Here is a 26,056-nt window from a genome sequence, read left to right as displayed (position 1 = left end):
CTGCCTGTGCCTCTCCCTTGCTTTCCATGTGTCTCTCCTTGTCTCTATGCATGTCACTGATCATCTTTGTCTGTCTTTGGTCTCTGTCTCTGGTCATCTCTGATTGTGGTCATCTGGTCATCTCTGTCTCTGGTCTATGTCTCTGATAATCTCTGTCTCTGGTCTGTGTCTCTGGCCACCTCTGTCCCCATCATCTCTGTCTCTGGCCTGTGCCTCTGGTCATCTCTGTCTCTGGTCTGTGTCTCTGGCCACCTCTGTCCTCGTTATCTCCGTCTCTGGTCATCTCTGTCTGTCTCTGGTCTTTGTCTCTGGCCATCTCTTTCTCTGGTCTGTGTCTCTGGTCATCCCTGTCTCTGGTCTTTGTCTCTGGCCATCTCTGTCTCTGGTCTGTGTCCCTGGTCATCTGTCTGGTCATCTTTGTCTCTGGCCAACTCCGTCTCTGGTCGTTGTCTCTGATCCCCCCGTCTGTCTGTGGTCTTTGTCTCTGGCCATCTCTGTCCCTGGGTCTGTGTCTCTGATCATCTGTCTGTCTGTGGTCTTTGTCTCTGGTCACCTGTCTCTGGCCATCTGTCTCTGGCCTGTGTCTCTGATCATCTCTGTGTCCGGCCATCTCTGTCTGTGATCTGTCTGCTCTCCCATCTCTGGGCCCTCCCTCTCCTCCCGCCTCTCTCCCGGCCCCGGGCCGGTGCTCAGGGGCCGCCCGGCGGAGCCCGCAGGCGATGCGCGGCGCCGGTGGCCCCCGCGGCCCTCGGGGCCCCGCTAAGATGCTGCTGCTGCTGGCCCTGGCCTGCGCCAGCCCGTTCCCGGAGGAGGCGCCGGGGCCGGGCGGGGCCGGCGGGCCCGGCGGGGTCCCGGGCGGGGCGCGGCCGCTCAACGTGGCGCTGGTCTTCTCGGGACCCGCGTACGCGGCCGAGGCGGCGCGCCTGGGGCCCGCGGTGGCGGCGGCCGTGCGCAGCCCGGGCCTGGACGTGCGGCCCGTGGCGCTGGTGCTCAACGGCTCGGACCCGCGCAGCCTCGTGCTGCAGCTCTGCGACCTGCTGTCGGGGCTGCGCGTGCACGGCGTCGTCTTCGAGGACGACTCGCGCGCGCCCGCCGTCGCGCCCATCCTCGACTTTCTGTCGGCCCAGACCTCGCTGCCCATCGTGGCCGTGCACGGAGGCGCCGCGCTCGTGCTCACGCCCAAGGTGCGCGCGACCCGCGGGGAGCGGGGGCGGGGCCTGCCGCGGGTGGGCGGGGTCTCTGCTGGATAGGGGCGCGGTCTTTGAGGAGTGGGAGCGGATAGGCCAGCCTTTTAGTGGGTGGGCGGGTTCATGTGTAGGTAGTGGGTGGGGCGGGGCGGGGCCTCTGGGGTGAGCAGTGCCTTCTGGGAGAGCCACTTATGAAGGTCAGAGAGGCCACTCCTAGGGTTGAGGACAAATCACCCATCATACAGTGACCCAAGTCACTGTAGGGGAAGGATTACGGAAAGGCGAGTAGAGGAAAGGGGTTGAAACTGGACAAGTGGCAGGGCCAGCCCGCATATGGCGGGAATTAGAGACAAAAACAGGAGTGGATCTGGGACAACCCGGGGAAGACTTAATTGGAAAGAAATGAGGCAAGACCCAGAATGGCTGGTCAGGGACCAAGAGAAGGGTAATACTGGAGGGAGGACAGGGCATAGAGAAGGGTTCCAGCCCCTATACAAGTCTAGAGGTCTACTGAAAGGGCAAGGGTTTAACCAGAGAAAGAAGTCTAAAAGGAGGAATCGTTTGTGACGAGAGGTAGAACCAGGCCTCAAGGACGCGAATGTTAGGGCCAGGCTAGCCAGCGAAGGACAAGGCTAGGGAGGGGTGGGGCCTAGGCTTGTGATAAAAGGGTGGAGTCTAGAGCTAAAGATGGTCTTGGCCTGTGAGGTTTAAGAAGGCTCTGGAAAAATAAAGGCCTACTATATAAGAGACAGGCCCAGACAATGAAATCTAGGCTCTTGCAGGGAGAGGAAAAGAAAGGCTGGAGCAGGTCAGTTGCACAGGAGAGTTCTACTTCACAGACTGGCAGAAGGGGCCAGTCTTAGTGGATTTCTGGTGGCTAGGCACAAAAATGGAAATGGACAGAGCCTGGTATACAGACTGACATGGAGTAGGCCAAGAGGTGTGGTCTGTGGGTGGGGCCTATTAGAGGCTGCATGGGGACATGAGATTTGTTGGAGGATGGAACCATCAGGGTAGATGGCATCCAAATCAGCTTGTTCTCTGCATTGAGGGCCGCTGACTGTGTAACTGGATCACTAATGCATGTTGGGATTTGTAGTTCTCCCTAAAGCATCCTGGGAAAGACTTCTGTCAACTTTCTTGTTCTCCTTGGAATGACTTTGTCCAGAGATTTGCAGGCAGGTTTGTAGAGCTGGGACATGAACTTACTGTTTTCTGGCTTCCCACCAGTATATGTGGCCTCTATTTAATTTCTGAGAGACACTTGTGGTTTACTTAGTATAACCTATTGCTTTCTGGGAAATGTAGTCCATTCACTGTCCCAGGATGGAAGAAAGCAGTGATCCTCCTACCTGTATCTGTATCTCAATTAATGCTGGGATATGGAGTACACACTCCACCTGCACTATCCTCTGTGCTGGTAACTACGCACACTGAAAAAGTCTTTTCTCACTGCATTCTGTCAGCTTTGTCTAGGGCTGAGTCCGTACCAGGGCTATCTTAGATTTGGGGGAATGAAATTGTGGAGGAGTAAAGAACCACCACCCTACCCACAACCTGCAGCCACTGCCTTGCAGAGTTTGCCTGCTAATGATGGAAACACACTAACTGAGCCATAGAGAATGAAATCTCTCCTGGAGGAAAATCTACAGGATGTTGGTGGAGGCTGAGGCTTCAGTAGATGGCAGCTAGGAGGCCTCCCTGAATTGGTTATCTCTGAGGTGTACCTGAGGAATGAGGAGCTGGAGACGGAGGGGCGGGGGGAGCTCCTCCCACAAGGCTGAGCTCCTAGGAAAGGCAGCAGCTGAGTTTGTGAAGTCAGAAGGTACTTGATGTACTTGAGGTAGATCAAGCAGGGAGTATGGCTGGAGCCATGGGGAAGGGGAGGGAAGGTTGGGGGTCAGAGAGGCAACAGGGACCAGTTCATGCTGGGCCTCATGAACCAAAGTGAGGACTTTGGCTTGGGTTTCCAAGTAGAATCACTGGAAAGTTTTCAACTGGAAGAGATATGATCCAATTAATATTTTGAAACGAGCACTCTGGCTGCTGTTTGGAGAACAGATTGAAAGATGCAAAAGTGGAGCTGGAAAGCTATAGGTGTCTAGGCAAGAGAGAAAATGATGTAATGACTGGGGGGGGGGCTGTCATCCCTGTCATCCCCCAGTGGAGGTTGGGTGGATCTTGGTTCAAAGTCAGCCCAGGCAAGAACACATCTCCATCAGTAATGCAGACACCCTGGGGTGTGCCTGTCATCCTAGCTACGTGGGAAGCATAAATACGAGGATTAAAGTCCATGTTAGCCCAGGCAAAAATGAGAGATCCTATTTGAAAACTAAAAGTACAAAGGGCAGGGGCATAGCTCAAGTGGTAGAGCCTTAGCAAGCGTAAGGCTCTGAGTTTGAACATCAGTACTATCTGAAAAGAAATAAGTGAGTCGGGCACCGGTGGCTGATGCCTGTAATCCTAGCTACTCGGCAAGGTGAGATCTGAGGATCAAGGTTCAAAGCCAGCCTGGGCAGGAACGTCCGTGAGTTTCTTAACTCCAATAAACCACTAGAAAATAAGAAATGGCCCTGTGGCTAACGTGGTAATGTGCTAGCCTTGAGCAAATGAGCTGAGGGACAGTGCCCAGGCCCAAAGTTCAAGCCCCACAACTGACAGAAGGAGGAGGAGGAGGAGGTAGAGGAGGAGGAGGAGATAGCCAAAAGAAGAAGAAATGAGCCAGATGCCAGTGGCTCACACCTATAATACTAGCTACTCAGGAGGCTGTGCTCTGAGGATGCCAGTTCAAAAGCCAGCCCAGGCAGAAAAGTCTGTAAGACTCATTATCTCCAATCAACCACCAGAAATGGTGTTGTGACTCAAAGTGGTAGAGTGCTAGCCTTGAGCAAAAAAGCTCAGGAACTGCACCCATGCCCTCAGTTCAAGCTCCATGACCAACCAAAAAAAAAAAAAAAGTGATATCAAGAAAGTATTGACAGGGGCTGGGAAGTTAGCTCAGTGATACAGTGCCTGCCTTGCATGAATGAGGCCCTGGGTTCGACTCCTCAACACCACATAATCAGAAAAAGCTGGAAGTGGAGTTGTAACTCAAATGGTAGAGTTCTAGCCTTGAGCTGACCAGCTGAAGGACAGTGTCCAGGCCAACCAACAAAAAAAAAAGATAGTATTGACAGTGGCATCAGTGAGCACTCAATAACTGGATTAGGTTTGAACATAGAGCTGAGAAGATATGGCCTGGGTATGGACCTGAGGGAAAGAGGAAGAGGGCTCAAGGTTGAGACTTGAACATCACTGTAAAAAGAGTAGGAAGACAATGGCTGGGAAGGTGGCTCAGTGGTAGAGCGCTTGCCTTGCATGCTTGAGGCCCTGGGTTCGATTCCTCAGCACCACATACGCAAAAAGAAAAAAGCCGGAAGTAGCACTGTGGCTCAAGTGGTAGAGCACTAGCCTTGAGCTGAAGAGCTGAGGGACAGCACCTATGCCCAGAGTTTAGGCCCATGACCGGACCCAAAAAAAAAAAAAAAAAGAGTAGGAAGACAGTAAACAGGTTTGAGTTGCACTGTGAGGAAGGGGATATGTGTCAGGTATTCTGGTATTGAAGCCATGTGTACTTGTAATCCCAGCACTCAAGAGGAAGCAGATAAAAAGTGTGTGTGTGTGTGTGTGTGTGTGTGTGTGTGTGTGTGTGTGTGTGTGTGTGTGTGTGTGTGTGTTAGAGGCAAGAGGATCATGGGTTCAAAGCTAGCCTGTGTAGGAAGACTGTGTCTCAAAATAAATAAAATAAAAGCGGGGAATATGGCTTAGTCGTAGAGTTAGCTTGCCTAGCATGCATTAAGCCCTGGGTTCAATTCCTCAGTACCATGTAAACAGAAAAATCCAGAAGTGGGTCTGTGACTCAAGTGGTAGAGTGCTGGCCTTGGGCAGAAAGAAGTTCAGGGACAGTGCCCAGGCTCTGAGTTCAAGCCCCAGAACAAGCAATAAATAAATATCCAAATCTGGCACCAGTGTCTCACACCTGCATTCCTAGATGCTCTGGAGACTGAGATCTGAGAGCCCAGGTTCAAAGCCAGGCAGTCTATGAGACTGTAATCTCCAAGTAAGCAACAAAAAGCCAGAACTGGAGGTGTGGCTTAAATGGTTGAGCACCATCCTTGAGGAGAAAAAGCTAAGGAAGAGGCTGAGGCCCTGAGTTCAAACACCAGTCCCTGCATTAAAAAAAAAAAAAATCATTCATTAGTTTAAAAACTTCACCGTTCTTTCTGGGGCCTTTGCATCTATAGGCAGGCAGGAGAGCAAGATTCATAGGAGAATTTTTTAGGAATAGGCCTAAGACTTACAACCCAGATCTAGCCTGTGGCCCAGCAGGAAAATAGCCACTCAATCTGCCCTTACTGGCTGGGAAGGTGGCTCAATGGTAGAGCGCTTGTCTTGCATGCATGAAGCCCTGGGTTGGATTCCTCAGCACCACATACACAGAAAACGCCAGAAGTGGCACTGTGGCTCAAGTGGTAAAGTGCTAGCCTTGAGCACAGAGACAGGCTCAGGGACAGCGCCCAGGCCCCGAGTTCAAGCCCCAGGATTGGCACCAAAAGAAAAATCTGCCTTTACTGAGAGCTCCTGGGAGAGCCATTGGGTGATGGCAACTGCTTCTGCGCAGCTGCGAGGCGCTAAGGTCTCCCCAAGCGAGGCCTGACCTCCTCCGCCCCCCACCCCTCCTTGCAGGAAAAGGGTTCCACCTTTCTTCAGCTCGGCTCCTCCACAGAGCAGCAGCTTCAAGTCATCTTCGAGGTGCTGGAGGAGTACGACTGGACATCCTTCGTGGCAGTGACCACGCGTGCCCCAGGCCACCGGGCCTTCCTGTCCTACATCGAGGTGCTGACCGACGGCAGCCTGGTGGGCTGGGAACACCGCGGCGCGCTGACGCTGGACCCTGGGGCCGGCGAGGCCGTGCTGGGGGCCCAGCTCCGCAGCGTCAGTGCGCAGATCCGCCTGCTCTTCTGTGCCAGGGAGGAGGCCGAGCCCGTGTTCCGGGCGGCGGAGGAGGCCGGCCTCACCGGCCCCGGCTATGTCTGGTTCATGGTGGGCCCTCAGCTGGCTGGAGGCGGGGGATCGGGGGTCCCTGGGGAGCCCCTTCTTCTGCCAGGAGGTGCCCCACTCCCTGCGGGACTGTTTGCCGTGCGCTCTGCTGGCTGGAGGGATGACTTGGCCCGGCGTGTGGCAGCTGGGGTGGCTGTGGTGGCCAGAGGTGCCCAGGCCCTGCTGCGGGACTATGGCTTCCTGCCCGAGCTGGGCCACGACTGTCGGGCCCAGAATCGAACTCACCGAGGAGAGAGTCTGCACAGGTGAGACAGGGGGATTGGGAAGGCGGGGATAAGGTTTCCAGAAGGAGAAGGCCCACAGGGGTGTTCATTGGCTGTCTGGTCCTCACCTTTCCAAAACTCAGTTTCCTGTTCTATGAAATGGAGGGGGTTGCATCTCTGTTCTGGTGTTAAATGTGGTTATTTGTAAGCACACAGTGAGTGTATTACTGTATTTCATGGTTTTAAGTTGCATAATTGAATCTCAAGAAGATGGTATATGTGGAATCCCAGCATTCCGAAGGCTGAGGCGGGAGAAGCAGGAGTTTCATACCAGCCCCCAGATTGGAGGGCGTAGAAAAAAACTGCTCATGTTTTAATGATTTTGAAATCAAGATATATCTTTTTGTTGTTGGTGGTGGTGGTTGTGGGGCTTGAACTCAGGATGTGGGCACTTTTTTTTTTTTCTGGTCCTGAGGCTTGACCTTGGCCTGAATGCTGTCTCTATGCTCCTTCTGCTCAGTGCTCATGTTCTACTACTTGAGCCACTTCTGACTTTTTCTGTGAGTGAATTGGAGATAAGAGTCTTGCAGATTTTCATGCCTGGCTGGCTTCAAACTGCGATCCTCAGATCTTAACCTCCTGAGTAGCTAGGATGATAGGAGTTAGAAGAGAGCTTGAGTTTGATGGAAAACAGCATCTCTGGTGTAGGAAGCCTCACTGGCACCTGGCTTGGTGCCCAAGGTTTTGTTGTTGTTGTTGTTGTTGTTGTTATTGTTGTTGTTGTTTGTTTTTGTCAGTCATGGGGGCTTGAACTCTGGGCCTGGGCGCTGTCCCTCAGCTCTTCAGCTTAAGGCTAGTGCTGTACCACTAGAGTCACAGCACCACTTACAGTTTTTTCTGTTTATGTGGTACTGAAGAATCGAACCCAGGGCCTCATGCATGATACCACTGAGCCACCTTCCCAGCCCAGGTGTCCAAGTTTTGATAGCATCTGAGATTGGATAAAATAATCTACTTAGAAATTGGTGGTATGAGCCGGGCGCTGGTGGCTCACGCCTGTAATCCTAGCTACTCAGGAGGCTGAGATCTGGGGATCGCGGTTCAAAGCCAGCCCGGGCAGGAAAGACCCTGAGACTCCTATCTCCAATAAACCAGCAGGAAACCGGAAGTGGCGCTGTAGCTCAAGTGGTAGAGCGCTCGCCTTGAGCTGAAGAGCTGAGGGACAGAGCCCAGGCCCAGAGTTCAAGCCCCACGACCGACAAAAAAAAAAAAAAAAAAGAAATTGGTGGTATGGGGTCAACTGGTAGAGTATTTGTCTAGCAAGCTGGAAGTCCTGAGTTAATCCCCAGTACCACCAAACATTCACACACACACACACACACACACACACACACACACACACACACACACACACACACACACACACACACACACACAGCCCTAGACTATGAGCTGTGTTTAGTAGAAGACCCAGTGATCCAGTGGCCTACCAAAGGCAAAAATGTGTTCCTCTATCACATAACGTAACATCTCTAGAAGGTTTGTCTAGAGACAAACAGTCCATTATTCTTATTCTTAGTTATTCATCCTGAATAATCAATTCATCCCGAATAATCATTCAGGATCCACCAACCCATTTGCTTTGGCATCTCTGCAGTCAAAGCTGGATTGTGAGCATGATAGAATGGGCCTAAATCTTTTTTTAAAAATGTTTGCCAGTCCTGGGGCTTTTATCTCAGGGCCTAGACAGTATTCCTGAGCTTCTCTGTGCTCAAGGCTACTGCTCTACTACTTGAACCAAAGAGCCCCTTCTGTCATTCTGCTTATGTGGTACTGAGGAATTGAACCCAGGGCTTCATCCCTAACTCTTGAGAGGGAGAAAGAGAAAATGGAGAGCAAGCAGTTTCCAATGAAATGAGGTTTAAGGGACAGGTCTTACATCCTATTTATGAGCACATAATCACATGGTCAGGATTGCTGTACTGGTTGGTTAAAACAGCATCCATTCTGATTGGCTAGACATCTATTTTTACCTGGCTAAACATCCTGATTAGCTACCCTGCCATTTTGATTGGTTTATGCCCGTGTTGTATTGTAAGATATTTGAGTACCACATCTACGCTGTGGTCTGGGTTAGCTACAAGGAAGGCTGGGAAATGGAATGGAAAGACCATCATGGACCCACTTTACACCATTATGTTAGAAGAGAACTTGAGTTTGATGGAAAACAGCATCTCTGGTGTAGGAAGCTTTGGGAATAGGGAGAAAGATGAGTTTGCTGACAGGGCAGTAGAAGGACAGGCCACAAATCCTGAAATGAACTTGGGAAGAGGTGATGGATGGGGAGGAGGATGTAAGTGAGAAGAATTGGGAATCAGGATCCTAGAACAAGAGGGTGAGAAAAGAAGGCATCCCTCATTCATAACCCTGAGCACTGCTGGGAACTAGGGCTCACACCGGGCTCAGGAACACAGGGATGAATAAGACCTTGGACTTTGCAAAGAACACAGGGTCCTGAAGGGGCACAGATAGGGACAGGGATAATGAGAACTGCAGTGTGAGGCCAGCAGGAAGAGAGTTAGGAGCAGGGCACTGAGAAGACCGTCTAGGCTAGGGCATTTGGGGTTGCCAGAAGCAGAGTCTCATTTAACTTTCCTTGGGGAAAAGGGGTTTTATTGGAAAAATAAACATGCACAAAAACACAGACATCAGAAATTGGGCCAAGCCTGGGGCCAGTTACTTTCATCTCTTTCTGAGTCTGTCTTTCTTACTCAGCTTCCTTTTCTTTCTCTCTCTTTCTCTTAAGCTTGCCTCTCTGGGAGATTGCTCAGGTCTTTGCCTAGAATTATTATTATTGTTGTTATTACTATTATTTCTTCCTCTTCCTTCTCTTCTTCTTCCTCCTCCTCTTCCTCTTCCTTCTCCTCCTCTTCCTCCTCCTTCTCTTCCTCCTTCTCTTCCTCCTCCTCCTTTGGTACCTAGGGATCAAACATAGGGTACCTAGGGATCAAACATAGGGACTTTTGCTTGAGTCACACCTTTTTGTTTGTATTTTATTTCTCTTCACCTCTGCCTTAGCTAGCCCAGAACTCAACTATCCTCCTGCCTTAGCCTTCCAGATAGCTGGGATTACAGCTGTGTGCCACAACGCCCAGCTTTTACCCAGAATTTCTTTTTCTTTTTTTTGGGGGGGGGGTCCAGTCATGGGGCCTGAACTCTGGGCCTGGGCACTGTCCCTCAGCTCTTCAGCTCAAGGCTAGCGCTCTTTATTCAGAATTTCTAATGCCTCATAATTTCAACTCTTCCTGGCCACATGTGATTTCATAGTAAAAAATGTCATCCCCAGAAAAGAAATTAAGTGGTTGTCCCAATCAGCCTTCCAAACCAAGCTACACAAGTCAGTTTAAACTATATAATCATGAAGATGAAATCTTGAACTGAGATCTGAGGGTGAACTGTTTGTCCATCTTTTTTTTTTTTTTTTTTTTTTTTTTGTAGGTCCTGGGTGCTGTCCCTGAATTCTACCTCAAGGCTAGTGAGGTATCACTTTGAGTCACAGTGCCACTTCTAGTTTTCTGGTGGTTAATTGAAGATAAGAGTCTCACAGACTTTCCTGCCTGGGCTGGCTTTGCGCCGTGATCTTCAGATCTCAGCCTCCTCAGGAACTAGGATTACTGGCATGAGCCACCGGTGCCCGGCTCTGTCCATCCTTCTATTCATTGAAAAGCACTTTATTGAGAATCTATGTGCAAGCACAGCTTCAGGCAAAGGAACAGTGTCCAATAACTTTTCTTATCTCACAGAGCCTAACAATCTAACTGGGCATGAGTAGGAAAGAAACTACCAGCAGGTGCTAACTTCTGAGAAAAAAAAAAGTGAGGAGTGACAAGAAAAAGTGACAGGTAGGACAGTAGGGTAGTCAGGAAAAGCCTTTTGTTTAGTTCTCTTTTTTAACTGTATTTTTTTGTCTTTTTTGTTGTTGGTGGTGGTGGTCATGGGGCCTGAACTCTGGGCCTAGGTGCTGTCCCTGAGCTCTTCATCTCAAGGCTAGCGTTCTATCCCTTGAACCACAGCACCACTTCTGGCTTTTTCTGCTTATGTGGTGCTGAGGAATGGAACCCAGGGACTCATGCATGCAAGGCAAGCACTCTACAACTGAACCACCTTCCCAGACCTTTTTGTCTTTTCTTTTTTGGTACTGGGGGTCAAACCCAGGACATTGGATTTGCTAGGCAAGCGCTTTGACACTGAGCTACATCCCAAAAAGGCCTTTCTAAGCAGATAAAAATTAGAAGTTAAAAAGTATGGGATAAAGCTGGTGCTGCTGGCTCATGCCTGTAATCCTAGCTACTCAGGAGGCTGAGATCTGTGGATCACAGTTCAAAGCCAGCCTGAGAAGCAAAGTCTGAGACTCTTTTTTTTTTAAGATTTTATTTTTTTATTTTTTATTTTTTGGGTCCGGTCGTGGGGCCTGAACTCTGGGCCTGGGTGCTGTCCCTCAGCTCTTCAGCTCAAGGCTAGCACTCTACCACTTGAGCCACAGCGCCACTTCTGGTTTTCTGGTGGTTTATTGAAGATAAACCCAGAGTTCAAGCCCCACAACTGACACAGATAGATAGATAGATAGATAGATAGATAGATAGATAGATAGACAGACAGACAGACAGATGTACATATATACATATAATATATATACATATATATACATATAATATATATACATATATATACATATAATATATATATACACATATATATATATATGGGCTAGGAATGTGGCTTAGTGGTAGAGTGCCTAGTATGTATGAAGCCCTGGGTTCGATTCCTCAGTACCACATATGACAGAAAAAGCTGGAAGTGCACTGTGGCTCAAGTAGTAGAGTGCTAGCCTTCAGCAAAAGCTGAAGGGACAGTGCCCCGGCCCCAAAAGTTCAGGCCCCAGGACTGGCAAAAAAAAAAAAAAAAAAAAGTCAGGTACCAGTGGCTCATGCCTGTAATCCTAGCTACTCAGAAGGCTGAGATCTGAGGACTGCTCTGAGGACTGCATTTGAAACAGTCTGGAAAAGAGTGTGTGAGACTCTTAACTCCAGTGAACCAGCAAAAAGCCCTGGCTTTGAGCAAATGAATAAAGGTAAGAGACAGCACCTAGGCCCTGAGTTCAAGCCTCAGTACATGCCCCCCCACACACACACATGCAGGTAGGCAGGCACACACGTGCCCAAGCACACACACGCACACATAAAAGACAGGCAATCATTGGAAGGTCTGATTGAAAAGAGAGGAACTAGCTGAGTCCCCAATCCAGATTCCCATAGGCCCCACCTTTCTTCTGGGCAGGTATTTTATGAACATCACGTGGGACAACCGGGATTATTCCTTCAATGAGGATGGCTTCCTGGTGAATCCCTCACTGGTGGTCATCTCCCTCACCAGAGACAGGACATGGGAGGTGGTGAGTGCAGCCCATATGTCGATGCCTGGACTCCTGGGTCCCAGCAGGGAAGGCCGCAGGCCCTGGACCCTGAGAGAGGAGGGCTGGGGTCTGGACTCCTGGGGCTGAGGGAGAAGGACTGGGATGGGGGGGGGGTCAGGGAGGCCAGGACACCCGAGAATGATGACACCGTCTCATGGCCCAGGTGGGCAGTTGGGAGCAGCAGACTCTCCGTCTCAAGTACCCGCTGTGGTCCCGCTACGGCCGCTTCCTGCAGCCCGTGGACGACACGCAGCACCTCACAGTGGCCACGCTGGAGGAGAGACCGTTTGTCATCGTGGAACCCGCCGATCCCATCAGCGGCACTTGCATCAGAGACTCCGTTCCCTGCAGGAGCCAGCTCAACCGAACTCACAGGTGACAAGCCTTTCCCTGCCTACACCCAGCAGCTCTAGCCCCGCCCTGGCAGCTTGGCCCCGCCCAGCAGTGCTGACTTCTCCCATCATTCATCGCCCCGCCCACCATCACTGGCTCCGCCCTGTCGTCTTGACCACACCTGTATGCAAATTACTTTCCCATCCGTCTGCTCTGGCTCCGCCCATCCATCCTAGCCCCAGGCCAAGCTGCCCTCCAGAGGGCAGTTTGTGCCTCAGATTCCCCAGCAAACGCTAACCATGGCTGCTGGTCCCTTTCCCCCAACCCCACACCTCCTGGGAGGGCCGGGGATGGGGGCAGGGGGTTCCACAGCCGTCGCAAGCCCGGTCGCTCTCTTCAGCCCTCCACCGGACGCCCCCCGCCCGGAGAAGCGGTGTTGCAAGGGCTTCTGCATCGACATTCTGAAGAGGCTGGCGCACACCATAGGCTTCAGCTACGACCTTTACCTGGTCACCAATGGCAAGCACGGCAAGAAGATCGATGGGGTCTGGAACGGCATGATCGGGGAGGTGAGGGGCCCGGGACCTGGGATGAAGGGTGAAAGAAAGAGCAGGACCCAGAGCCAGAATCCTGGAGCCCAAGAGGGTGTGGTCAAAAGAGGGGCTGGGGAGAGGCGGAGCATGAGCCGGGCTGTGGGGAAAAGCAGTCTTGGAGGAAGGGCGTGGTCATGGGCGTGGTCAGAGGAGGGAACTTCGGGCTGAAAGGGCGGAGCTAGAATAGCAATCCCAGGGAAAGGGGCGGGCTAGGAGGGTTGAATTCCTACGGGGGGGGGAAGAGGGAGGGATTAGGGTGAAATCTTAAAAGGGGCGTGGCTAAGATGATTACCTTTGTGTGGGGGCGGGGCTAGGAGGGCTTACTTGGGGCGGGGCTAGGACGGTTGATTTATTCAGGGGCGGGGCTAGGTCGGGAAGGGGGCTGGACCAGGAGATGGAAATCCTAGGGGACAGGGTCAAGCGGTTAGATCCCAAACCGTAAAACTGGGGGTAGGGGACAGCCGGTGGGGAGAGGAGACAGCTTCCTATTCCTGCTGCTTTCCCTGCCTTCCTCTCCTCTCCCTCCTCATCCACCTGCCTCGCCTCCTCGCCCCTCCCTCACCCTATCTCTGATCTCCTCCTGGGTCCATCACTGTCCACTATGAGTATCTATCGGCGTGAGCCGCTTCCCTGGCCCACTCCTTACCCCTACCTCAGGTGTTCTACCAGCGTGCGGACATGGCCATCGGCTCCCTCACCATCAACGAGGAGCGCTCCGAGATCGTGGACTTCTCTGTGCCCTTCGTGGAGACGGGCATTAGCGTCATGGTGGCACGCAGCAATGGCACCGTGTCCCCTTCAGCCTTCCTGGGTGAGCAGGGGAATGTAGTGCCACACCTGGACAAGGGTGGAGCACAGTCCCCAGCTGTGCGGGTCAGATATAGTCCCCTGCAGGGGTGCCTGGGACTGGATAGGTGTAGGGCTCCCATGGTCCAGAACAGGCCCGGGCACAGACTGGGCATGGCAAATGGCCCAGAGGGGTGACCAGGAGAGGTAGAGACTCGGGTCTGGGGCTCAGGAAACATTTCATGGTTGATACTGGGTTGTAGTTGCTCTCTTGGAGGGTCCCCCTGCCTGGGATTAGTGTAACAGATATACCATCCTCGAGATGGGGAAGCAAGAAAGGGAACAGACCAAGATGGGGACAGATCTGGCTACCCTCTCCATATCTGGGCTCCAATCCTTTGCTGACCAATGACCACACCTCACTCCCTTTGTCCCCAGAGCCCTACAGCCCCGCTGTGTGGGTAATGATGTTCGTCATGTGCCTCACTGTGGTCGCTGTCACCGTCTTCATCTTTGAGTACCTCAGTCCCGTGGGCTACAACCGCAGCCTGGCCACGGGCAAGCGTGAGTCCCCTCTCTCCATTGCCTTATAAATCACTCTGCACATAGAACTACATTTCCCAGCAGGCCTTAGGGCAGGCCCATGGCCTCTGGAGCCTCCAGGGCCTCAGAGGCTACTGGGAATTGTAGTTCTTTCTACTCCACCATCATCTTTCATGGATTTCACTTGGGGCGTCCTCATCCCGGTCCCCTGCAGGCCCCGGAGGCTCAACCTTCACCATTGGGAAATCCATATGGCTGCTCTGGGCCCTGGTGTTCAATAACTCGGTGCCCGTGGAGAACCCCCGGGGGACCACCAGCAAAATCATGGTGCTGGTGTGGGCCTTCTTCGCTGTCATCTTCCTCGCCAGCTACACAGCTAACCTCGCCGCCTTCATGATCCAGGAGGAGTACGTGGACACGGTGTCAGGGCTCAGTGACCGCAAGGTGTGTGGAGGAGACAGGTGTGGCTGGGGTTGGAGGTAATAGAAAATCTTGACCCGTGGCATGACAAAGGATTCTTCGGTGCCCGGGTCCAGGGAGGTAGAGGGTGGGGGAGTATCTCTTCCCAAAAATTCCAGCACAGTAGAATGGAAGGTTCTGGAAGAAATGGGTCCTATTTCACAATGAAGTATTTAGATGTTCCTGAGGGGAAACACATCCAAAATTGAATATTTTCGACCAATGTGTCTCTCCAACAGTAATGGAGGACTGGTCTTTGGAACTTCAATCCATGGCAGATCCAGGAAAATACAACAGCAGCGAATTACTGGAAAAGCAAAACAAAATTGAAAACCAAGACATGTAAAAGTCAACCCTAAATTTTTATTAGATTCAACAGATAAAACTCTTCCATTCAAATTGCTGCAAACACTCAGTGTCTGGATTTCTGACTCCTCCACAGTCGATCGATTTGCCTGAGTGTGTGCAGGATGGTGTCTTGACATTTGGTTTGGGGGTGTCTTTTTTGTGGAGGGGGGAAGAGGAGACTTCCCTAATAACTGCCCATTCTGTCCCAGTTCCAGCGGCCTCAGGAGCAATACCCACCCCTGAAGTTTGGGACGGTTCCCAATGGGTCCACGGAGAAGAACATTCGAAGCAACTACCCCGACATGCACAGTTATATGGTGCGCTACAACCAGCCCCGCGTGGAGGAGGCGCTCACGCAGCTCAAGGCAGGGTCAGCGCAGGCCTGGGCCGGGCGGGCAGGGTGGTGGGGACTGCGCATGCGCAGAGACCTGGCAGGCACCAAGGGCCCGAGATCATCCCTGGTTGGGTCAGCTGGGAGTGCTTTCTAGGAGTAGGGTACTCGTTATATTCTTGATTTTGGAGCAGACTACCAGAACTCAAATCCTGCCTCTGCTGTTTCTTGGCTTTGTGGTGTTGGGCACATACGCAACCTCTCTGAATCTGTTTCCTGCTCTGAGGGATGGGGTAACAAGAGCATCATCAATATGATTGTCAGGTCATTATAGAATTAAATCACTTAGGAGTCAAGAGATAGGAGGACTATAAATTAGCAAGACTCATCTCAAAGAAGAGATCCTTTTGCTTTTAATTTATTTTTCAGGTAGGGTTCTAAGAACTTTTGCCCAGATTGGATTTTGATCTTCCTACTTTGACCTGCCGAGTCGCTAGGATTACTGATATAAGCAACCATGCCCAGCTCTGATAAGTCTCTGGGCTATGATAGATAGGTACCATGTGCCAGGCATTTTCCAGAGTGCTTGTGCCAACTTACATTCTCCTCCATGGTACAAGAGAGATCCATTTGTTCTATGTCCTTGCCAAGATTTGGTCTAGTTCCCATTGTCTTTTTTAATTTACTATAGTGTTTATTATGTTTCAAGTTCTGTTCTAAGTCATTTGAATTCATGATTAGTGCACTGGCTTCTGTGACAGAGGTTTTGGTCTTATAGTTCTGGAAGCTGCAGTCTTTGCATAACTCTGACTCTCTCCTTCACTCAGAAGTGGCTGTCTCCCCCTTGTCTCTTCAGATTGCTTTTTCTGGATATGGGAATCTATGTCCCAAATATAGTCCTCCCCCCCTCTTTTCAGTGGTACTGGGATTTGAACTTCGGGCTTTTATGCCCACTAGGCAGGTACTCTACCACTTGAGCCTAACTCCCAAAGTGTTTTGTTTTAGTCATGTTTCTGAGAGGGTCTCTTAGTTTGTTGGGGCCAGCCTAGACTGTGATTCTCTCAATCTTTACCTCCTGAGTGGCCAGGATTATAGACATGCATCACCATGCCTGGCCCCAAATCTCCTCTTTTTATAAGAACGCCATTCATATTGGCTCTGGGCCCACACTATGATCTCATTCCAAGCTGAATGCCTCTATCCAGGCCCTGCCTACAAACCAGGTCATATTCCCTGGTACTGGACACTAGCATTCTTGTATTGAATTTTGGGAGGGGATTCAGTTCAACCCATAGCATTTCATAATCATCTTAGGTGAATATTATTAGAAATGGAAATGAAAGCAAGCTTCCCACTGTGCTAGGTTCCATGGCTGGAACTTGAACCCTGGCTGTGTGACCCTGGAGGTCAGGCTCTCAGGCTCCAGGCTATATTACCTCCTGAGCACTGTGGGAGATGCAGAATCCTCCCTTGTCCATCTCCCAGAAGCACAAAGAACACCCTGGGGCTTCTCATTGTCACCTCTTGCTTTGATTTTCTGCTCCTGCTGAAATCCTTTTTCTTCCTTACTCTCCCTTTTTACATTTTTCCTCCTAATTTTTACTTCTATTTTTACCAGTTATCCATCCACATAGTTTGGAGAAAAAAATACAAGATTTTTTTTCCCTAACTAACCCAAAACAATAACCTGTCTGTGCCAGTGGTTCACACCTGTAATCCTCGCTGCCTAGGAAGCTGTTTGAGCCTAACCTGGACCGAAAAGTTTCCTCAACCAGTAACTGGGCCTGGTTGAAGATACACACCTGTCATACTAGCTATGATGGGACGCCTAAAGTAGGCAGATCAAGGTCCAGACAGGAAGTGAGAACATATCTCAAAAACAACCAATTCAAGCCAAGAACTGATGACTCATGCCTATAATCCTAGCTACTCAGGAGGCTGGGATCTGAGGACTGAGGTTCAAAGCCAGCCCAGGCAGGAAAGTCCGTGAGACTCTTATCTCCAGTTAACCACCAGAAAACTGGAAGTGGTACTGTGGCTTAAAGGTACAGTGCTAGCCTTGAGCTGAAGAGCTCAGGGACAGTGCCCAGGTCCAGAGTTCAAACCCCATGGCAAAAAAAAAAAAAAAAAATCAATAAAGGACTTGGAAGCATGGCTTAGTGTTAAGAGCACAAGGCCCTGAGTTCAAACCCTAGTACTGCTTCCAAAAAAACCCTAAATAATGGAAACTCGCTATGGCGGCACACATCTGAAGGCCTGTCATTCAAGATGCAGGTGGTTCGCTCACTCTCCTGTAATCCTACCTACTCAGGAGGCTGAGATGTGAGGATCATGGTTTGAAACCAGCCCAGGCAGAAAAAACAGTTAAAAATTATCTCCAATTAACCACTCAAAAACCTGAAGTTGGGCTGTGGCTCAAAGTGGTAAAGCACTAGTCTTAAGCACAAAAGCTCAGGGACAGTGTCCATGCCCTGACTTCAAGTCCCACGACCAACAAAATAAAAAGAGGCAGATGGATTATGACTTTTTTTTTAACTTGGTCATGGGGCTTGAACTTAGGGCCTAGGCTCTGTTCCTGAGCTTTTGCAATCTACCACTTTGACCCACAGTGTCACTTCTGGTTTTCTGGTGGTCAATTGGAGATAAGAGTCTCATTGGCTTTCCTGCCTGGGCTGGCTTTGAACCTCAATCCTCAGATCTCAGCCCCACCCTCCACCCCCCAGTAGCTAGAATTACTGGTGTGAGCTACCAGCACCCGGCTGAATCATGAATTTGCAGCCAAACAGGTTTTATAGGGAGGCCCTGCCCCAAAAAATAAAAAACTGGGCACTGGAGGCTTATGTCTATAGTATTAGCTGTTTGGGAGGCTGATATCTAAGGATCCAAGTTCAAAGCCAGCCTGTGCAGGAAAGTTAGTGAGACTCTTTATCTCAAATTAGCCACTAGAAAGCCATTAGTGGAGTTATGGCTTAAGTGCTACAGTGCTAGCCTTGAACAACAAAGCTCAGAACAATACTTAGAGCCCTGAGTTCAAGCCCTAGGACCAGCACACACACCAAAAAAAAAAAGAAGCAGTTTATGTTCCACTATTCTCACAGAAGAATCTGCTTCTACCTTGTTGATTGCATCATTTTCCTATTTATCTCTGCATCTCTAAGTACCATGTTTATGTGGCTACCACTTAATTTTTCAATTTTAGGCATTTTCCATCCACTATTCACTATGGAAGACACATTCTCGTTCTCCTATTTAAATCAGTCCTGTCTTCCACATTGTGATTCTCACCGGATGAATATTCAGTGTGTACATGTTATGACTGTGTAAACGCTCTCTCACAGCTGTCCTAAGTAGTGAACCATGATTACTTTTCTCTCCTAACCAACTCTTTGTTTTTCCTGGAGTTAATAATTGTCTTTTTTTTTTTTTTTTTTTGGGTCCGGTCGTGGAGCCTTGAACTCTGGGCCTGGGCGCTGTCCCTCAGCTCTTCAGCTCAAGGCTAGCACTCTACCACTTGAGCCACAGCTCCACTTCCGGCTTTTTTCTTTTTGCTTATGTGGTGCTGAGGAATCGAACCCAGGGCCTCATGCATGCAAGGCAAGCGCTCTACCACTGAGCCACCTTCCCAGCCCTGTCTTTTTTTTTTTTTTTAATCTGTCAGTTGCTTAGTGGTTGAGTGTTTTTTGTGGTTCACTAATTTAAACCCCAATTCTCTGATAACAATTGGAATCTCTTCTTATATTCAGAAGCAAGAAATGCTTATTTCATTTACTGCAAAGATTTCACTCGTCTCTTTGAAGTGCTCGAGTCTGGTGTGCAGCCACCATCTTGGAGCTACTCTTCACTTTCCTCTAGTTCACAATCTGTTTTGTCACAATTTCTTCTTTCTGAGTTTTGTTCTCTCGTTCTTCTGAGCTTTCAGACAAAGGGCATAGAGGAAGTATATACATTTTTGAAACAGAGCAAATCTGAAAATCCTGTATTCTGTCCTCACACACTTGATGGACAGTCTAGCTGGGTATAGAGTTCTAAGTAGCGCTCATTCTTCTTCAGAACTTGCAGCTATCCGTCCATTGTACTCCAGTGCCTCTCTACAAAAACCCCCTAGATTATTCTAGTCCATAAGCCTTTGTGTATAACCTATTCCTTCTTTTCTTTGTCCTTTATGTATGGACATTTTTTTTATTATCTTTAAGTAGTTGTACAAAGAAGTTCCCATTCTACAAAACAGTATATGAGTACAAAGTGTCTGACAACATTGTCACCCATCTCTCTTTTTTTTTTGGGTCCGGTTGAGAGGCCTGAACTCTGGGCCTGGGCACTGTCCCTCAGCTCTTCAGCTCAAGGCTAGCGCTCTACCATTTGAGCCACAGCGCCACTTCCAGCTTTTTTCTTTTTGCTTATATAGTGCTGAGGAATCGAACCCTGGGCCTCAGGCTTGCAAGGCAAGCGCTCTACCACTGAGCTACCTTCCCAGCCCCACCCATCTCTCTTAACCTATCCCTTCTCTCACCTTTTTTTCTTTAATTGAGATTAGGTGATTACATAAATTTCACATATTTCACGGTATTGTGGAATAGTGATACTTAGAGTCACCAACACATTTTAACTTTCACAAGGCAGATTGTCATTATCATGGTCTTGTATGGACATTTATTACCCACATGCCTTGATCTAGTTGCACTGCTAGACCTTTCCATTGTAGCTTTCTGCCATGTCATAGTCCATGAGAGTCTTATCTTCCATTAACCAGCAAAAAGCCAGAAGTAGAGCTGTGGCTCAAGTGGTAGAGTGCAAAAAATGACAGAATAAAAAAGCTCAGGGAGAGGGTAAGGCCCTGAGTTCAAGTCTCAGTACCAGCACAAAAATAAAAGGATTACATGCATAAGCCACCAGTGCCCAGCACCGAATGTGGTTTTTAGACAGACACTGGAAAGAAGTGCAGGAATGAGGGGATGAGCCAGACAGATATCAGGGAGAATGTTCCAGAAAAAAAAAAAAGAGCCAGTGCCATAGCATAAGGCAGGATCAAGGCAGAGTGTTGATGTATAGATAGAAGACCCATTGTGCTACAGAACAGAAGGGGTATCGTGGGAAGAAGGGCCTAGGAAATGAGAGCACAAGGGAAAGAAGGGGTGCAGAAGTCTCCAGTGATACCTCAAATCATTCTGCCTGAGGTAGGAACTAAGAAAGGGTAGTAAGCTGAGAAGGGACAGCTGTTAGCTCAAATGCTAACCCTCTATGCCAAGTGTGGTGGCACACACCTTTAACCCCAGTGCTGGGGAGGCTGAGTTAGGGGGCTAATGAGTTTGAATCAAGCCTGGCCTGCCTAGTGAGACCTTAGCTCAAAAAGAAACAGTGAAATCCAGAAACAGGTTACCTACACCTGTATGTAATCTTAGCTACTTGGGAGGATGAGTTCTGAGAAACACAATTCAAAGCCAGCCCTGGCAGGAAAACCCATGAGATTCTGATCTCCAATTAATCACCAAAAAAAAAGCTGAAAGTGGACCTGTGGCTCAAGTGGCAGAACACTAACCTTGAACAAAAAAAGCTCAGGGACAGAGGCTGGGCCCTGAGTTCAAGCCCCAGGACCTGCAAAAAAAGAAAAACATCATAGGCTACTTGAGCTCAGCCCACCTTCTGGAAGTCCTTCAGCTATCTTTCTTCCTGGAAACCAGGACTAGTTTGCAACTTTCTATAAAATGCTGATGGGGTCTCTTCCCTCTCTCCTTGGGGATCCCAGAAGACCCTCTTACTTTCTGCTCCCATCTTCTTCCCCAAGTCTGGGTCCCTCTTTCCCCTGTCTCCACCTGATTCTGGAAACTCCAAACTCTTTCCACTTAAATGAAGAGAGCTATTCACCCTTCACCCCCCAGGGCTTCTTCTTAAAGAAAGAAAAACCTAGAGAGAAATTACAGTATGCCTACGGCACCAAAGTGCCCACAGGCAATGGTGGTGTTTTGCTTGCCTATTTCTCCCCACCCCCAGGTCAGCTGGGATATGCCTGCCTGATTGTGTAGAAAACCAAGTGAAACCCTGCTCCAGCACCAGGGCTATGATGGCTCTGCCCAGCTAAATCTAAACTTCCCCCCACCTTCTGCACACCCCCAGCTCTGCTTCAGCTTCAGTCACTCCGTGTGGGGAAACTGTCCTCCATCCCTCCATCCAGGAGTGTGGAGTACTTCATAATTCAGGCTGTGTGTGTGTGTGTGTTGATACTGGGTCTTGAACCTAGGGCTTGGGCCCTGCACTCTTGGCTTTTTCTGCTCAAGGCTGGTGCTCTATCACTTGAGCCACTTGAGCTCTACTTCTAGCTTCCTGCTTGTTCACTGGGGATAAGAGTCTCGAAGACTTTCCTGCCAGGGCTGGCTATGCACCTTGATCTTTAGATCTTACCTTCCTGAATAGCTAGAATGACAGGCGTGAACCACTAGCCCGTGAACCTCCGTGTGTGTGTGTGTGTGTGTGTGTGTGTGTGTGTGTGTGTGTGTGTGTGTGTGTGTGTGTGTGTGTGTGTGTGTGTGCTGGTTATTTTGCCGTAGGGTCTTGCTTTCTGCCCAGACCTGTGCCTAGGTCTCAGTCCACACATTTTATGTTTTCCGTTATAGCTGGAGAGCAGTGAGTACCACCTCCCACCTCAGCTTGTTTCATTGAAATGGAGTCTCTCTGACTTTTCTGCTCAAGCTCTTCCATAACCAGGATCCTCCCACACTCAGCCTCTCACACAGCTGGGATGGCAGGTGTGCACCACTGCACCTGGCTAATGGTTGAGAATGGGGGAAGAGGGTATCCTCAGGAGGCTGGTCTCAAACCTCCGTCCTCCTGTTCTTAGCCTCCCAGATTATCAGGCACCATCTCACCCTTGTGCAAAGTCAGGCCATGAGCATCTGTTGTATAGATGTTGAAACTGAGGTACAAAGAAGAGCAGTGACTCGCTCAAGAAGCAGTTGCTTAGGGTCTGGAGCAGGTGGCAGTTCGTGGGTAGGGAGGTGCCAGCCGAGGTCGCCGAGGACATCAGGTGAAACTAACCATGCCCATCTTGCCACCCCACCCCCACCCCCCTCTCAGAAAGCTGGACGCCTTCATCTATGACGCCGCGGTGCTCAACTACATGGCCCGGAAAGATGAAGGCTGCAAGCTGGTCACCATCGGCTCGGGCAAGGTGTTCGCCACCACGGGCTACGGCATCGCCCTGCACAAGGGCTCCCGCTGGAAGCGGCCCATCGACCTGGCCCTGCTGCAGTTCCTGGGGGACGGTGCGCCTGCGCCGAGCGGTGGACACGGGTCCTGGACGGCACCGCGGGGAGGGGGAGAGGGCGGAGACCCGGACGCTTGGGCCTGCGAGGGCCTTAGGAGGAATTGGGATGGGGGGGGTGTCCTGGACCCGCCCCTATATCACCTCAAACAGGTGTTCTCCAACCCCCCTTCTCCCAGATGAGATCGAGATGCTGGAGCGGCTGTGGCTGTCGGGGATCTGCCACAACGATAAGATCGAGGTGATGAGCAGCAAGCTGGACATCGACAACATGGCGGGCGTGTTCTATATGCTGCTGGTGGCCATGGGGCTGTCCCTGCTGGTGTTCGCCTGGGAGCACCTGGTCTACTGGAGGCTGAGGCACTGCCTGGGGCCCACGCACCGCATGGACTTCCTGCTGGCCTTCTCCAGGGTACGGGGCGGGGCGGGGGGAGGGACACAGGGGCGCACAGGCAGGGTAGGGGGCCGAGGGGACCCGGGGAGGGGCGCACAGGTAGAGGCGGGGAGAGACGGGATGAGAGGGCACCAGAGCAGGGGACGTTGCAGATGGAAGTCCCAACCCTTGGGGAGTCAGAGACTTGGGACGCAGGAGCCCTCCCCGCCCCACACCCCGCTCCCAGGGACAGGCGGGCACCCCGCGATCGCCGCTTCTCCGCCCGCCCGCAGGGGATGTACAGCTGCTGCAGCGCCGAGGCCGCCCCGCCGCCCGCGAAGCCCCCGCCGCCGCCGCAGCCGCTGCCCAGCCCCGCGTACCCCCCGGCACGGCCGCCGCCCGGCCCCGCGCCCTTCGTGCCCCGCGAGCGCGCCGCGGTGGACCGGTGGCGCCGGGCCAAGGGCGCGGGGCCGGGCGGCGGCGCGGGCCTGGCCGACGGCTTCCACCGCTACTACGGCCCCATCGAGCCGCAGGGCCTGGGCCTGGGCCTGGGTGAGGCCCGCGGGGCGCCCCGGGGGGCGGCCGGCCGCCCCACGTCGCCCCCGGCCGCCGCCGCCGCGCAGCCCCCGCAGAAGCCGCCGCCCTCCTACTTCGCCATCGTGCGCGACAAGGAGCCGGCCGAGCCCCCGCCGGGCGCCTTCCCGGGCTTCCCGTCCCCGCCCGCGGCCCCCGCCGCCCCCGCCGGGCCGCCGCTCTGCCGCCTGGCCTTCGAGGACGAGAGCCCCCCGGCGCCCGCGCGCTGGCCGCGCTCCGACCCCGAGAGCCAGCCGCTGCTCGGGCCGGGCAAGGCGGCGGGGGGCGCGGGCGCCGCGGGCGGGGCCGCCCCGGCCGCGCCGCCCCCGTGCCGCGCCGCGCCGCCGCCGTGCCCGTACCTGGACCTCGAGCCGTCGCCGTCGGACTCGGAGGACTCGGAGAGCCTGGGCGGCGCCTCCCTGGGCGGCCTGGAGCCCTGGTGGTTCGCCGACTTCCCCTACCCGTACGCCGAGCGCCTCGGGCCGCCGCCCGGCCGCTACTGGTCGGTGGACAAGCTCGGGGGCTGGCGGGCCGGCAGCTGGGACTACCTGCCCCCGCGCGCCGGGCCCGCCGCCTGGCACTGCCGCCACTGCGCCAGCCTGGAGCTGCTGCCGCCGCCGCGCCACCTCAGCTGCTCGCACGACGGCCTGGACGGCGGCTGGTGGGCGCCGCCGCCCCCGCCCTGGGCGGCCGGGCCCCCGCCCCGGCGCCGAGCCCGCTGCGGATGCCCGCGTCCGCACCCGCACCGCCCGCGGGCCTCGCGCCGGGCGCCCGCCGCCGCCGCCGCCGCGCCCCACCATCACCGGCACCGCCGCGCGGCCGGGGCCTGGGACCTCCCGCCGCCCGCGCCCACCTCGCGCTCGCTCGAGGACCTCAGCTCGTGTCCCCGGGCCGCCCCGGCGCGCAGGCTCACCGGGCCCTCCCGCCACGCGCGCCGGTGCCCGCACGCCGCCGCCGCTGCCGCCGCCGCCGCCGCCGCGCACTGGGGGCCGCCGCTGGCCGCCCCGCCGCCCCACCGGAGACACCGGGGAGGGGATCTGGGCACCCGCAGGGGCTCCGCGCACTTCTCCAGCCTCGAGTCCGAGGTATGACGCGGCTCCCCCCTCACCCGGGAGGGACCCCCACCGCCCCCCTCGGTCAGCGCGGGCCACGGCCCGAGGGGCGCGCCACGCGGCCACGGACAGGACCCACGTGGGGTGGGTAGGAAAAACACGGACCTGGCCGGACCCCCACCTGGAGCCGTCTCCTCCTGCGGCCCCCCTCGCATCGGAGCCACCACGAGCCAGAGGGTATTTGGTGGCCCAAATCTCACCCAGCCCAAGAGCCGGGGTGGGGGGTGGGGGTGGAAGGGTACAGGAGCCCACGCGACTTTTTATAAAACCCGATAAGGGCTTTTTAACGTCACCAGATGGGCTGGAGGTGTGGGGGATCACGCCACGCCCGCGCCACCTCCCCACTTCCCGGGGCCGTGGCCCCCGCATCACTGTGCAGCTCCCCCGGCCCCGGCCAGGCCTCCGGGGAAGCCCGTTTTTAAACCTTTCATCCATCAGGACTCAAAACTGTGAGACACATTCGCCAAACTGTGACCCCCCAGACCTCGGCCCCGCCACACACACAAACCCCCTGACCTGACCCCAGACTGTGACTTCCGACACCTGAAATGGTCATCCGACCCCAGACTGTGCCCCGACCAGACTGTGACCCTTAATGTCAACCGTGACCTCCCCTCCCCTTTTCCTCCGTCGTTGGCTCTTCCCTCCTGTGACCTAAGGACCTGTCTGTCCCCTACGGAAGCCCTGCCTCCCCTGACCCCCATCACGCCACCTTTTCTTCAGCCCACCCCCCTGCCCACCTCCCTAACAGGTATCATCAACCAAATCCTCTCCAAAGCCACCCCTTATTTATGACCCTTCAATAATGACCCAGCAGACCCCCCCAAAAAAAAATAAAAGCCTCCTCCTTCCAGATCTCCAGCCGCGTCTGGGGCTGGGATGGGGACGGGAGGGTCTGGGAACCCACACTTAACCCATTCCCCACTCCCACCATTGCAGTGTTTGGAATAAACCATGTTTTTATGCCTCCTCATTCCAAGCCTGAACTCGGTGTCTGTCTCTTAGTCCCCCCCCAAAAAAAAAAAATCTCTGGAGGAAGCAGACTCTGAGAAAAGTCCCACAGGACAAGCAGAGATAGAACAGACTCTGACTGAAAGGGTGGGGGAGAAAGACTAAGGAAGAGAAGGTGAGAAGAGACCTAAGGAGAAGAGGGGTCAAGAAGGGAGCAGGGAGAACCCCCCACACACACACACACCCACAAGAGTGGTGAAGAAAGACCCAGGATAGGAAATATTTAGGGATCAAACCCAGAGTCTCATTTCCTACGACTACAGGCAGCAAAGACTTGGCTTGCTAAATTCCTAACCTCCTGTTCATGCAAGGGAGGAGAGTGTGTGAGCACCCCAGCCAATCTCCACCTCTAGAATGCCGTTAATCTCACCAGAGG

General features: G+C 52.7%; 1 protein-coding gene across 1 annotated transcript; it reads left to right on the top strand.

The window, feature by feature from the left end:
- The first annotated feature begins 694 nt into the window (after positions 1-694).
- Positions 695-25,630, top strand: Grin2d (glutamate ionotropic receptor NMDA type subunit 2D). Its single transcript, XM_070001053.1, has 12 exons — positions 695-1,184; positions 5,913-6,532; positions 11,828-11,942; positions 12,127-12,338; positions 12,697-12,865; positions 13,547-13,700; positions 14,114-14,239; positions 14,433-14,662; positions 15,235-15,395; positions 22,425-22,612; positions 22,791-23,023; positions 23,278-25,630. Exons 1-12 carry the CDS (start codon positions 720-722, stop codon positions 24,646-24,648), a joined length of 4,044 nt encoding a protein of 1,347 aa, XP_069857154.1. The 5' UTR covers positions 695-719; the 3' UTR covers positions 24,649-25,630.
- Positions 25,631-26,056: the final 426 nt, after the last annotated feature.

The sequence above is a fragment of the Dipodomys merriami genome, unplaced genomic scaffold (assembly GCF_024711535.1).
Source record: "Dipodomys merriami isolate MVZ:Mamm:240054 unplaced genomic scaffold, mDipMer1.0.p SCAF_57, whole genome shotgun sequence".
Classification (NCBI taxonomy): domain Eukaryota; kingdom Metazoa; phylum Chordata; class Mammalia; order Rodentia; family Heteromyidae; genus Dipodomys; species Dipodomys merriami.
Note: the sequence above shows the minus strand (reverse complement) of the source record. Positions and strands in the feature narration are given on the sequence as shown.

Coding starts and splice junctions, on each gene's coding strand:
- Grin2d (XM_070001053.1), top strand. CDS start 720: ATGCGCGGCGCCGGTGGCCCCCGCGGCCCTCGGGGCCCCGCTAAGATG. Junction 12,339..12,696: donor CAGCTCAACCGAACTCACAG/GTGACAAGCCTT, acceptor CGCTCTCTTCAG/CCCTCCACCGGACGCCCCCC. Junction 13,701..14,113: donor GTCCCCTTCAGCCTTCCTGG/GTGAGCAGGGGA, acceptor CTTTGTCCCCAG/AGCCCTACAGCCCCGCTGTG.